General features: G+C 39.8%; 1 protein-coding gene across 1 annotated transcript in view; it reads left to right on the top strand.

The window, feature by feature from the left end:
• Nucleotides 1-2,315: 2,315 nt before the first annotated feature.
• The window catches only part of PDCD1LG2 (programmed cell death 1 ligand 2), a 35,118-nt gene continuing 23,732 nt past the window's right edge, over nt 2,316-13,701 (top strand). The window contains exons 1-2 of the mRNA XM_012647383.1: nt 2,316-2,370; nt 9,888-10,193. Coding sequence (XP_012502837.1) covers nt 2,316-2,370; nt 9,888-10,193 — 361 coding nt within the window. The remainder of the gene's footprint in view (nt 2,371-9,887; nt 10,194-13,701) is intronic.

Raw genomic sequence — 13,701 nt, 5'->3', positions numbered from 1 at the left:
ATGGAAATGTAAGGGAGCCAGAATAGATCAAAAAAATATTGAAAAAGAAGAACAAAGTTGGAGGACTCACATTTCCTGATTTCAAAACTTACCGCAACATTACAGTAAAACCAACACTGTGTGGTACTGACATAGGATAGACGTACAGTTCAATGAAATAGAAAAGAGAGCCCAGAAATAAGCCCATATATCTATGGTCAATTGATTTTTTTCAAGGGTGCCAAGACAATTCAATAGAAAAAGAATAGTTTTATCAACAAATTGTATAAGGACAACTGCATGCCCACATGCAAAAGAATGAATTTGGAGCCTTACCTCATACTATACATAAAAATTAACTCTAAATGGGTCAAAAACCTAAGCAGTGAACGTTTTTAGTTCTTACAAGAAAATGCAGTTATAAATCTTTGTAACCTTGGACTAGGCAATGGCTTCTTAGATATGACACCTAAGGTACAAACAATAAAAGAAAAACTATGTAAATTGGACTTCATCAAAATTAAATTAATTTGTACTTCAAAATTAAATAAAATTTAAATTAATTTTATGCTTCCCAGGACTCTATTAAGAAACTGAAAAGACAATGGGAGAATGGGAGATCATATTTTCAAATTATATATTTGATAAACAGTTTGGCAGTTCCTCAAAAAATTAAATAGTTACCATTTGATCCAGCAATTCTACTGCTACATATGTGCCCAAGAGAATTGAAAACTTATGTACACAAGCTTGTACATGAGTGTTCATAGCAGCATTATTCATAATAGCCAAAAGCAGAAACAACGCGAATATCCATCAACTGGTGAATGGATAAACAAAATGTAGTATATCATACCAGGGAATATTATTTAGTCATAAAAAAGGAATGCAGTACTGATATGTGCTATAATACAGATGAACCTTGACAACACTATGCTCAGTGGAAGAAGCCAGTCACAAAAGGCCACATATTGTACCATTCCATCTCTATGAAATGTCCAGAATTAGCAATTGATAAAGACAGAAAGTAGATTCATAGTTTCCAGGAGATGGAGGGAAAGGGAAGGGGAAATGGAGAGTTTCTGCTAATGAGTAAGGGGTTCCTTTTTGGGGCAATGAAAATGTTCCAAAATTAGAGAGTGGTGCGGTTGCACAACTCTGTGAATATACCGAAAACCACTGAATTGTATACTTTAAAAATGTGTGTTTTAAATACACACACACACACACACACACACACACATATAACCCTCTTTTGTACATCAATTATAATTCAATGAAGTGATTGAAAATTTTTAAAAATAATTTTAAAGGACAAAGAAAGAAATCTATAAAATCTCCAACAGATTTTTTCTCACTTCTGCTAGCCCCACCACCCTAACCTGAGCTATCATCATTTCTGCAAAGACATTCCTTACTTACCTTACTGCTTCTGATCTTGCCAACCGACTCTCCCTCTCAACAACAGCCTACTGCCTACACCAAAGCTGGGTCCTCTTTTAAAAGTCTAAATGAGGTTATGTTATTCTCCTGATCCAAACCCTCTGCTGGCTTTCTGTCACGCTCAGAGCAGCTCTGCTTTGTACCTGATTTAGATGTATGGCTCCAACAGATTTCCTTCGAAGAAATGATTCCATGGCTAATAAAAGTTTGAAAGCCGCTTTGAGGGCAGAATAGCTGACAGTGGTGTGCCCTGTCTCTTTTGCCTTTGGCCACGAGAAGTCCATAGATGAAGAAAGCAAAAGAAAAAGGTAGAGCAGGACCAAGGTGGAACATCTGCTCTCCCTGTCTAAACCCCTTAGTAAAAGGTAGTTCAAGTGATGGGCAAACTCAATCACAGCACTCAAGAGAGCTTGACTACTTTGCCTCCTCAGTCAACTAGTAAGTATTTATTGAGAATGTACTTCTCTTCTACTGTTTGAGTGTCTGATTCCCAGACTTCCAACCCAGGTAAAGAAAATGGTGTGCATTGTTCATTTGACAAACAAGGTTGAGGAGTCAAGGGCCTGCTGCTGAGAAGGCTATGGAGGGCTTCACAAGAGAGACAAAGAGATGCAGGTAACATCAGTGTGTGTGATGCAGGAGGACTGGTTCATTTTCTGAAAAGGCCATTAGAAAAGGAAGAAGAAGAACTTCTCATTTGGATTGGTAAAGAGTGCCTCACTTCCTCTTCTCCCTGCCATCAACCTATAACTTCTCTTCCCAGCTCCACTCCACCCAAAAGATTTGTTATCTCTCTGTTTTCCAGAGTGAACAAGCAGCAAAGTAATGAGATCCAGCAAAGTTGCATAAGTCCCTGAGACTTTCAATTATCTATTTCAGATCAAGTACAGAACATGTTTTTCCTCCTGCTAATGTTGAGCCTGGGATTGCAGCTTCATCAGACAGCAGGTAAGAAAGGACAAAGGAGAGCCTGAAAAAGAGGAGCAAGTAGTGGCCTTTAGCCAAAGCCAATAATGAGAATGTGGTCCTCAGGCTGAAGGCTTTCTTTGAGAGGAAGTGTTATTTCTGGTTGTTACAAGCACCACAAAAAGAATGGTGCCCAAGGTGGGCACCATTGGCTTGTACATGCCAACGTCTCTGTCTTACAGAAATGGGGCCTGAAAATATCGATCCGTCTATCCCCACTATCCAATGAGGGTAATGACAAGAAAAAGGACCACTCGGACCATGTACATCTGAACTGATACAAGAGAGCAAGGGTTGAGTTTCCTCAAAAGTGAGATGCTAAGCAGCTGTCCCCTTCCCTTCTGGCAGGGAGAATAAGGAGACATTGGTAGGGGACTCTGTTATGCTAAAGATAATGTCTTGCAAACATTCTGCCTGTTATTAGATATTCATGTGAGTTCCTCTTCTAAAAAGCAACAATAGCAGTCATTGATCATTCATACCTCAATGTGGATTACTTGAATAGAAAATTCAGAGTCTTCCTAAAGTCCAAATGAACAATGAACTTTAATACTATGTCTTTGGACTTAAAGGAAGGACTTCTACTGGAGGTTGTGGGTGAGCAGGAAGGAAAGCACTTTCAGAGTTGGTTGTTCTCCTGGGGAAGGTAGTTCAGACCATGGGAGGGTGCAGTCAGGACCATGAGTGCATTATTTTGGATGAACACCAGGAGGTAAGAAAGTAAGACAGAGGTAGGGACCGGGGATTAGGTCCTAATGATAGCAGTCCAAACTTCACAAGGAATCATCTAATATTCTGCCCTTGATTGAGAAATAGCGGCTCCTTTGGCACTTGATAACCTTTTGAAGAGCTTTCTACTCCCTTCTGGCTGGTCCAAGACTGATCTTTTCCCAGTCACATTCCTCTCCCTCCCTTGGGCTGCCCAGCCCAGTCTAGCACTAGAAATATACAGTAAAATTTATTCTTTTTTGTAAAAATGTCTATCAGTTTTGATAAATGCATAGTCATATAACCACTACCACAATGAAGATCCAGAACACCTCCATCGCTTTCCAAACAAACAAAAACCCTCTCCCAACTCTTAAGCCTAAGCACCTATTGATCTATTTACTGTCCTTATACTTTTAACTTTTCTAGAATGTATAGAAATGAGGTCAGTCATTAGATACTCTTTTTTGTCTGGCTTCTTTCATTAAGCATAATGCATTTGAGATTCATCCATATTGTTGTGTGTTATCAATAGTTCATTTATTTTTGTTGTTGAGTATATTCCATTGTATATATAGTATATTTTGTTTATCCATTCCCCAGCTAGGGGACATTTGGGATTTTCCCATTTTTGCTGATTACAAATAAAGTTTCTATAAACATTTGCATGTGAGTTTTTTTGTGTTTACATAGATTTTCATTTCATTTATGGGTAAATACGTAGGAGTAGGATTGCTAGCTCATATGGTTAAGTATATGGTTTAACTTTATAAGAAACTGTCAAACCTTTCCATAGTGGCTGTACCATTTTTGGATTCCCACCAGCTGTGTATAGAGTTCCAATTGTTCCTCATCTTCTCCAGCACTTGATATTCTTTTCCGTTTTTAAGTCATTCTAATAGGTGTGTAGAATTATCTCATTGTGGTTTTAATTTGCATTTTTCTAATGACTAATGATATTAAGTATATTTTTATGTACTTATTGGTCACTTGTATATCTTCTTTGGTGAAGTGTGTATTCAAATCATTTAACCGTTTTTAATTGGGGTGTTTATTTTCTCATCGTGAAATTTTGAGAGTTCTTTATTCCAGATACAAGTCCTTTATCAGATATGTGATTTGCAAATATTTGCCCCCAGTCTGTGGCTTGTCTTTTCATTCTCTTAACTATGCCTTTTGCAGAGCAAATATTTTAATTTTGATGAAGCCCAATTTATCAATTTTTTCTTTTATGGGCCATGGTTATGGTGTCGTACCTAAGAACTCTTTGACTAACCCAAGATCTAAAAGATTTTCTTCTGCGTTTTCTTCCACACATTTTATAGTTGTACATTTTATATTTAGGTTATGATCCATTTTGAGTTAATTTTTGTATAAGGTGTGAGGTATAGATTGAGGCTCATTTTATTTTTGCATATGGATGTTCAGTTGCTCCAGCCCCATTTGTTGATAAAATTATCCTTTCTCCATTGGATAGCCTTGGAATCTTTGTCAAAAATCAATGAGTCATCTTTATGTGGGTCTACTCTGTTCCATTAATCTATGTGTATATCCTTTTGCCAATATCATACTTTCTTGATTAGTACAGCTTTATTGTTTATTTTTTCTTATATTTTTATTTCCAAACCCAAGGACATCTTGAAACCCAGAAACATATGTTATACCTTGTCATGTGTGGGAGGAAAGAGCAATGCCAATCTTCCTTTTCTCAGTGAAGTTTCTCACTCTCCTCATGCTCTAGAGGAGGATGAAACCAGAGGACACATGCTTGAGGTCACTCTGGGGCAGAGCCAACAGCCCCAGTCACTCTACTCCACCCATCTTCAGCTCCAAAATGACTTGTGCTGAGTTATACAAAGGAGAAGAATCAGGCTGGGGAAAGGATTTCTAAGCTAAGACATGTCTCCATGCAGTGCTCCTGCAGTGAGCAGACCATAAGTCAGGTGCACAGAGCAGGATTTTGTCCTAAACCAGGATCTTCAGAGGTTTTTTGAAGACTGTTGCTGTGTAAAGCACCCCCCTCCGCTGCTCACCTCTCCAATACATTGTGTAGGAGTCTGAACAAACATAAGCTTCTGTCGTGAAATGGGAGGAAATGAGCTTTAAGAAGAAGCTATCTTGGGAGGCAATGCAAATGATTTGTTTTGTGTTTCCTGGAGATGTCACAGGTGCTGATTCTCATTGATGTCAGGTTGCAAATAAAATGCAAAGTTCCCCTGAGAGTGTTCAAAAAGGCACCAGCATTACTCAAGTTAGGTGCTTTAATCTGGCTAAAAGACCTGCATGTACAAATTTTTTATGTTTTTGTCAAGTCCTTTGCCCTTTAGTTTAGTTAAGGGCCCCGAGTGAATGGAAAACCTGTGTTGTCTGCATAACTTTCTAGTTTGGAAACTTTCCAATTTTCTCCTTTGTCTGATAACTTCAGGTGTTCAAAGCTAGCTTGAGGCTTAATTTAATAACCATGTGGCACACAAAATAGAAAACAAATGTCTTTTCCTTAACATCAAGCTAAAAAAAAGGTTTATCTCATTAATGGATGTAGTGTACACATGCCAGGTGATATATAGTCATATCTGTAGAGTTATTAGCAGCACAAAGATGAATGTGCATTGGAGCCAGAGAGATGAAATTTTATTCTAATTCCACGAGCTACCACTCTTTGACCTTGGTCAAGTTGTGTTACTTCTTTAAGCCTCAGTTTCCCCATCCGTAAAATGTAGATAGTAACTCCTACCTTGCAGAGTTGTTGGGAGCATTAAATGAGCTGATAATAGAAGGGTTAGCCCAGTGTCTGACTTATTGTAAATGTTTAAGAAATGTTAACTACTACTCTACTTCCCAATAATAGTTCAAGTGCAGACCAGTGTTATAAATCTGCTTCTCAAACGTTAATATGTATGCAAATCACTCTGACCTTGTTAAAATGCAGATCTGATTCCCTAGGTCGGGGGCAGGCCTGAGATTCTGCATTTCTACCTAGCTCCCAGGTGAAGCTGAGCACAACACTTTGAATGGCAAGATGGTAAAAGATGTTTGCAAGCGCAGGTGTTTGTCTAACTAATGGTTCTCAATACTGTCTGCACATTAGAAGCTCCCAGGAAAAATTGTTTTTTAATTGTTGCTGGCCTCACCCTCAAAATAATTTAATTTTACCAGATCCAAAGTGGGGTCTGGGCATTAGTTTTGCCTCCTAGGTGATTCCAATGTCAACCAAGATTGAGGCCCTTTGTTTAGTGAATTCACACAGAATTGTCTGCAAGAGCGTATTGATTTCCTCTGTAATTTACAACAACTGAGACTGTTTTAGGATTTCAAAAGTGTTTTGCACTTCCTAAAACCCTTGATTTGTATGGGGTAATCAAGCTCAAAGCTTTGCATGTCTTAGAAGCTTTCACTGAGGCAAAATTAGACCAAACAACAATGAATCTTCTAGTTATTTTGAGCTACTCAGATACATGACTCATGTTTGCTAACTGCTCTTTTCTCTTATAAATATTAGCCAGATAATGTCACCTGTCTAGAGGTAGCATGCTTTATGCCTACCACCCCTAGAACCTGCTCTGAACAAGGCAAAGGGAAAAACAGGCAGAAAATGGACTTTTATCAAAGGTCCAGGCAGTAAAGAGGGGAGTTCTGCTGTATGCTAAGGGGAGTTCCAGAGGAAGTTACAGGCGTTCCCTCTTTCATGAGAAAAAAGCATGATGTGGTAAATAAATTTGCTAAAGAGAGTCAATAGCATCTCTACCCAAAGTCTTCTATTTAATTATTGTTTTCACTTAGACACAGCAACTAACCTTCCTTGCAAACCTCGTTTCCTTCCCTGTTTGCTGTTTTACCTTGTGTAATAAAATAAGTATTATGAGAAAGGTATGAACAGTAGTAAATTCTTTCTTTTTTTCCACAAGTTTTCTCAGTGTGAAAGTAGTAAGTTCTTGAACTCAGCACAGAGAAGATGGTTAATGCATTTTTGATGAATGAATGAATCAATATTCTTCCAGGGAAGGGTGGATTTGGTATCAGGTGGCTCTGTCTTAGGCATAACAGATGTAATAATTCAAGTATTTAGAGACGGTTTTCATCATAAAGGGATCTACCCCTAAGAAGGTCCCACTATAGAGACTCTGAGGTGTGAGTTATCACAAGTGTACAGCAGATTCTGCAAGATGGAATCATATAGAAAATCCAGTTTCACAAGAATTGTGCCAGGGTCTTCTCAACCTGGCCCAGCAAGTGCAGGTGTGATTAGCACTGTTTATGCAGAAGTACTCCCTTAGAGCCCTGCTCCCGCTCCTGTCCTGCACCAAAGAATGCTGGGCTTATGTGAACTCCTCTCTGTACCGTAGATCTCTGTAGAAAGGCACATGAATGTTCTACCAGTGGTTAAAAGACGGGTGGAGGCCAGATATAAACTTGTCAGTCATTTCCGATAAATCTCAAGTTTGTGGGTGTCACTATCAAGTGTGTCATGTGGCAATTATTAACAAGAAAGCCAAATTGTGTGATCTCAGGCCAGCCACAGTTTGATGAAAGGAAAACAGAAGACAGTATGATCAGGCTCATCCTTCCTTTCTCCCTCTCTCTTCCTGTCATTTATTTGCCATACTCTTAATAGAAACTCAGTATGTGCTAGGTACTGCAGATATCAAAGCACACTCAACCTGGTCATTGACTTCAAAGACTTGCAGGTTAGTGGGAAGGAAAACTTGAATCAGAAGAGAATTGCAACATGAACCATTCAAGCAGCAGAAAAAAGTTACTCATATTGTGAAATCTGGTCAGGGAATGGACTGTCCCTCCTGGCTAACAAAGGACGGCCACACATTCCATATATGAATTACCACTTTCCCAAGCATTAAAACACGGTGCAAAAGAAAGGAACAAACATTTGCTGAGTGCCCCCTACCTGCAAAGCTAAGCCCTTCCCATCTACCATCTCATTCAGTTTTCACCACAATACTGAGACATGGCTGTCAGCCTTGTTTTACAGACAAAGGGGCTGAGACTCACAGAGGTTAAATGACAGGCTCACAGTCAAAGGACTCCTGACCTTCATACAGTCAGGATTTGAACCCAGGCTCATCCGTCACTAAATCCTGTGCTTTTCCAATACCATGTTTCATACCGAAACAACCTCTTGAATAACTAGTGCTTAGAGGAAGCCCCTAAATATTGTTGAAGGGATGATTTGATTGAATAAATCAATGAATAAAGGAAGCAAGCCCTACTGAACATAATTTCATCTAATCTTCTGTGATGATTTGGAAACTACTTTGAGATCTTTCCATACCTCCATTATAATGAATTAATCCATCATTAATGATAGAAATAACATAATTTTGTACAGTTTCTCATACTTTATTCATGCAAACACCACCTTCGCTACTTTTGCCACATTTGGCCATTCCTTATGCTATTATTTTTTATAGAATAATAAAATTGATTTCAATCAACCCAGGTTTTAATTTTTTTCAACAAAGCAGATAGCCCTGTGGTAGATGGAAAATCGATATTGCTTGTCCTGGTAAATAGAGGATAGGAACCAAAATAAAGGCAAAGAGAATAAAGCAGTGTTATCAAATTATTATTAGGCATTATTATCTGCCTAGAAGCTTCTTGTTTTATTAAAAGGAAAAATAGCCAGTGTTAGAGGTGTGGGAGTCTAGTTGGAAATTATATGTAATTGAGGGATTGAAATAGAATTAAAAAGGGAATAAATTCCTCTCTGAATAATTCAACTTCCTTTAGGCCTTGATTCTTCCCCATTTAAAATCATCTTACATACTTCTGGTGGTATGTGCCTCACAGTTTGGGAAATACTGTTTGAGTGGAAATGACAGATTTTGAAGTCAAATATCTGATCGGCTCTGAAGTATGTCCTGAAGTGAACTTCTTTGACCCAGTTCCCTCAACTATTCCCTACTGACAATAGATATGGTCATATTTTCAGTGTTAAATGAGTGGCTAGCACAGTGCCTGGCACGGCACATAGTAGGTATACATTAAATATCAAGTCCATTTTTCCTTTCCCTTTGACATGTACAGGGGGCTTGTATGATGTGATGGTTAAAGCATTTGTCACTTAAAAATACCTGGTCTGATCCTGGCTGTGCAATCTTGGGCAAGTTGCTTAACCTTTCTGTGCCTCAGTTTCATTTTTTAAAAAGAGGATAGCAGTATTGCCCACTTCACTGGCTTCCTGGGAAGACTAAAGGAGATAACATATTAGCAGAGTGTCTAACACACAGTAAGAACTCAACAAATAATAGTTGTTATTATTGCTGTCACTGGTGAGAGAAAGTGACATCTGGGAAGGAAAGATATACATTGGTCCATATGGATTGAAGAAAATGAACCCATATAATAGGATGTGAAGGCAATTAAGTAAAAGGGGCTCAGATCTTGATGGTAGGGGAGTCATAGGAGACATTTGTTGTCACGCGAGGGATGATCTGGAGTGACTGCAGGGCTGTCGGGGAGAGGGTGGGAGAGGCTCCCAAGAGCAAGTGGTGCTGCCCACCAGAGCTCTTGCTGGGTGCCTAGGGAGGTGTAGGAGGGCAGTCAGCTACACAGGTGAGAGTGTTTAGAGGAGAGAACTATCTCAGAGCGGCAGGTCGAGAATTCACTCTTGTCCAGGCAGATGGGGTAAAGGAGAGAAGGATCCCAAGGGAATGCCCAGATGATAAGAGGCATCTCCTGGAAATTGGGGGTGGATAGGTCTCAGCTCTCACTTTGTAAGAACTGGAATGTAAAGTAAAGGCAGACAATAACGAAATGTCTTATTTTCTTTTCAGCTTTATTCACAGTGACAGTCCCTAAGGAGTTGTACATAGCAGACTACGGCAGCAATGTGACCCTGGAGTGTGACTTTGACACTGGAGGTCATGTGAGACTTGAAGCAATAAAAGCCACTTTGCAAAAGGTAGAAAATGATACATCGTTGCCTGCTGAAAGAGCCGCTTTGCTGGAGGAGCAGCTGCCCCTGGGGAAGGCCTTGTTCCACATCCCTCGAGTCCGAGTGAGGGACGAAGGGCAGTACCGCTGCGTGATCCTCTATGGGGTCTCCTGGGACTACAAGTACCTGACTCTGAAAGTCAGAGGTGAGTGGTTTCAAGGACTAGAAACCACAGAGGCATCTCTCCAACAGGGAACCTGCATTAGCTGCAGTAAGAGAAACTCACTAAAAGTCGCTCCAGCAAAAGCTGGGAGGATGGTTCTAAGGAGACAAACCTATTGCAGAGAAAACAAAAGAACCTGCTCAGAAATATTTTTTGGCATCTGAGTATAAATCAGCTGAAGTAAAGGTCAATAGGGGTAGGAGTTGGAGGAATAAAATGGGGCTAGAGGAAGTCAGGAACATGAGGCCCTGAAAGGTGAGAAGTTGCTAAAGATAAGCTTTGCCTAGTTCACAGTTCTCCCAGGGAACATCTCTGACTTGATTATTAAGCTACTCTTTTTCAGTAGTTTATTTCTCTAGTGCAGAGTTTTCTAAACCATGGCTGCAACCCATTAATGGATTAAAATATCAGTTTAATGAGTGGCAACGAAATGGATGTTTTTCCCCAAAAGTGAATGAATAAAATAGAATAGATCAGAGGCTATCACACAGTAGGGCTGAGTGTTGTTCTGTAAAACTCTTGTTCCAGAGGAGAGTGTGTGTGTGTGTGTGCGTGCGCGTGCACGCACGTGCGTTGGGTCATGGTGTAAAATTTGATTTCTTACTCTGGTTCATAAAAGGTTAAAAGTTTGGGGAGCACTGCTCGAGCCCAAGCCCTATTTCTAGCAGATGAAGTAGTAGAGGTCCATAGAAGTGAAGTGGGTGGCCCGAGAGAGCCCCTTAAGTCAATAGCTGTCCCACTCCTCTGGATTCAGGGCTCTCTCCACCCCAACACAAGCCAAGCACCTAAATCTGAAGAGAATCTTCACATTCTTGTTTGTTCTGGAAAAGGTCATATGACAACCGCAAAAGAATTGATTTACCTTGTTCATTGGCTTATACTTTTCAGGCTTCATTGAGTGTTCTGAGTTAAATTATGCCAGTATTTCTCTGGCCCCTCCCTATTACACTCCTTAGGCCTAAGAAGGTCTGTACTGTCTTCTAGACTGCAGTGGTCCCCAACCTTTGTGGCACCAGGGACCGGTTTCCTGGAAGACAATTTTTCCATGGACGACACAGAGGCGGGAGTTGTGGCGGAGCTCTGCTAATAGGCCTGGCGGGTTGGGGACTACAGTTCTAGAGGGTCTGTGGATTTTGGCCTGCAAAGACCATTAACCATGGCAGCAATGGTGTGACTTTATGATCTGCTACAAAGAAGGACAAACTAGAAGGATTAGACACAATGGTGAATGTTGTTTTCATCTGGGTCCTTGGGCAGGTTATTTCACCTTTCATAACCTCACATTTTTTATTTGTAAAAGGAGGGCAATAGTATCAATAGTACCTACCACATTGGATTGTTGTAAAAGTTAAGAGAGATAATGAACATACAGAACTGAGTGTGGTGACTGGCATATGGTAAATGTCCAGAAATTTGGCTAAAAGATCAATTGCTACAGGGACAGTGACCTCCTCACACCTCAACCATCAGTGAGTCACCAGGAAAGCCATTACCCTAAATGCAACTGTTTTCTATCTCCATTGCATTTCCTACATCCAAGCATCAGCTGGGAGAAACTCTAGAACACTGAAGTCAGTCTGAGTTCAATTCACATAAGGAAAGAAGGCTGTATGCTCTCAGGATCCCCTAAGGCACTCATGTATCTGCACCCGTAAATCACCACCCCTGTGTTTATTGATCTCTCTCTCTGAATGCTATACTGGGGCACAACCATCCCACTCTTTCTCTCAGGACGAGGACTGCCTCTCATTCCTGGGAAGGCAGCCTGCCCACTTCCTTACCTAGACCAGGGATTTCTCAGGTGGAAGGGATTTGCACCTTAAAGTAATGGTCATCAAACTGGGACATATGGAAATCACAAAGGCTTTCCTAAGGCAGGGGTCCCCAACCTATGGCGAGTTGTATAATTATTTCATTGTATATTAGAGTGTAATAATAATAGAAATAAAGTGCACAACAAATGTAATGCTCTTGAATCATCCTGAAACCATCTCCCCCATCCATGGAAAAATTCCAAGAAAATGGTCCCTAGTGCCAAAAAGTTTGGGGACCACTGTCTAAGGGATGTCTGGGCACAGGCAGTTTTAGGAAATGAGTGTCTAGATCCTCATCTTCCCCAAGTACCCCTCCCAAAACTGGTGAGCCTGAGAATGCGCTTGCTAGGCAAGGTTATTGGGGTTCCCCTGATATACTTCCTCTTCCTCCTCCTATTGCTTTCTCCTACTTCATAAAAAGCCTGCCTCTCACTGACCATGAATATAGTCAGTTGCCCCAGGGTGTAAAAACCTCCACAGTGCTAAACAAAAGAGTGATCAGAAACATTGATACTTTATGGAACTGTCATGACTAACAAATCCTTTTGCAAATATGAAGGATCAAATTTTCTGCTTTCAAGAAAATTGAAGGAGACCTTAATAGAGTTAACAGCTGATAATCAAAAATGAGTGATTTTTGCCACATAAATCATCATTCAAAGAATGAAATGACATTGCTATAACAAAACTGCTTCCACTCCCACTGACTGACTCACTCATATGAGCACGATTCTTTAGCCCTTTTAGCTGCAAAAAACCCAAAAAATGTAAATAGAATTGATGCTGAATTCTGCCCTGTAAAGTCATTCCAACCATGTCATATGCATCCTCAGATTCTTGAACAATTTGTAAAAGAGAGCCCCATCCATCTCAGTAAGGGACATGCTTCCAGGAAATTTTTATCTTTTATGTTTAATAATTATCAATATTCATAATGTTTTACATTTTGATCAAATATTTGCTGTTAACGGACATTAGATCTCAATGCAGAAGAAAACTTTGAACCCTTAAAGCCTCATAGTAACGAGAAAAAAAAAATTTAACTTCAATAGCTGTAAATATTTTACTGTTGTAAAGACACATAAGGACAATGAAAAAAGGAGCTGCCAGACAAAAATATGTTGCATTACAATAAAATTCTGTAGGGAAAGTGAAATGGGAAGTGAGGTTCAAGGAATAAAAAGAAACAATGTAAAGCTCTGACTGTTAAACTAGAATTTTCATATGTGATTTTCAATGGATTATGGTGTATATAAAAAACACTTTCTTTTTTAAAACTCAGTTGACTTTAAGATCCATAAAAGATACCTTCTTTGATATTTAGATGCCACTGGATACATATGTAAGAATGAAATAATTGTTTCACTAAAAAATATATTTGTAAGATGCTAAACATTATGTATTTTTCCAATGTAGAAACTTATGAAGCATTCTAAGAATCAAATTAATATAGGTGACACTCTGGGAGACGGAGTGGGAAGATAGCTTGAAGCTCAGCTCAGGAGTTCAAGACGAGCCTGAGCAAGAATGAGACTCCATCTCTACTAAAAATAGAAAAAATTAGTCAGGCATGGTTGTGCGTGCCTGTAGCTCCAGCTACTCAGGAGGGTGAGGCAGGAGGATCTCTTGAGCCCAGGAAGTTGAGGCTGCTCTGAGCTATGATGACGCCACGGCAC

The sequence above is a fragment of the Propithecus coquereli genome, unplaced genomic scaffold (genome assembly GCF_000956105.1).
Source record: "Propithecus coquereli isolate 6110/MARCELLA unplaced genomic scaffold, Pcoq_1.0 Scaffold267, whole genome shotgun sequence".
NCBI lineage: Eukaryota > Metazoa > Chordata > Mammalia > Primates > Indriidae > Propithecus > Propithecus coquereli.
The sequence above is the reverse complement of the archived record's forward strand: the minus strand, read 5'-3'. Positions and strand labels throughout refer to the sequence as shown.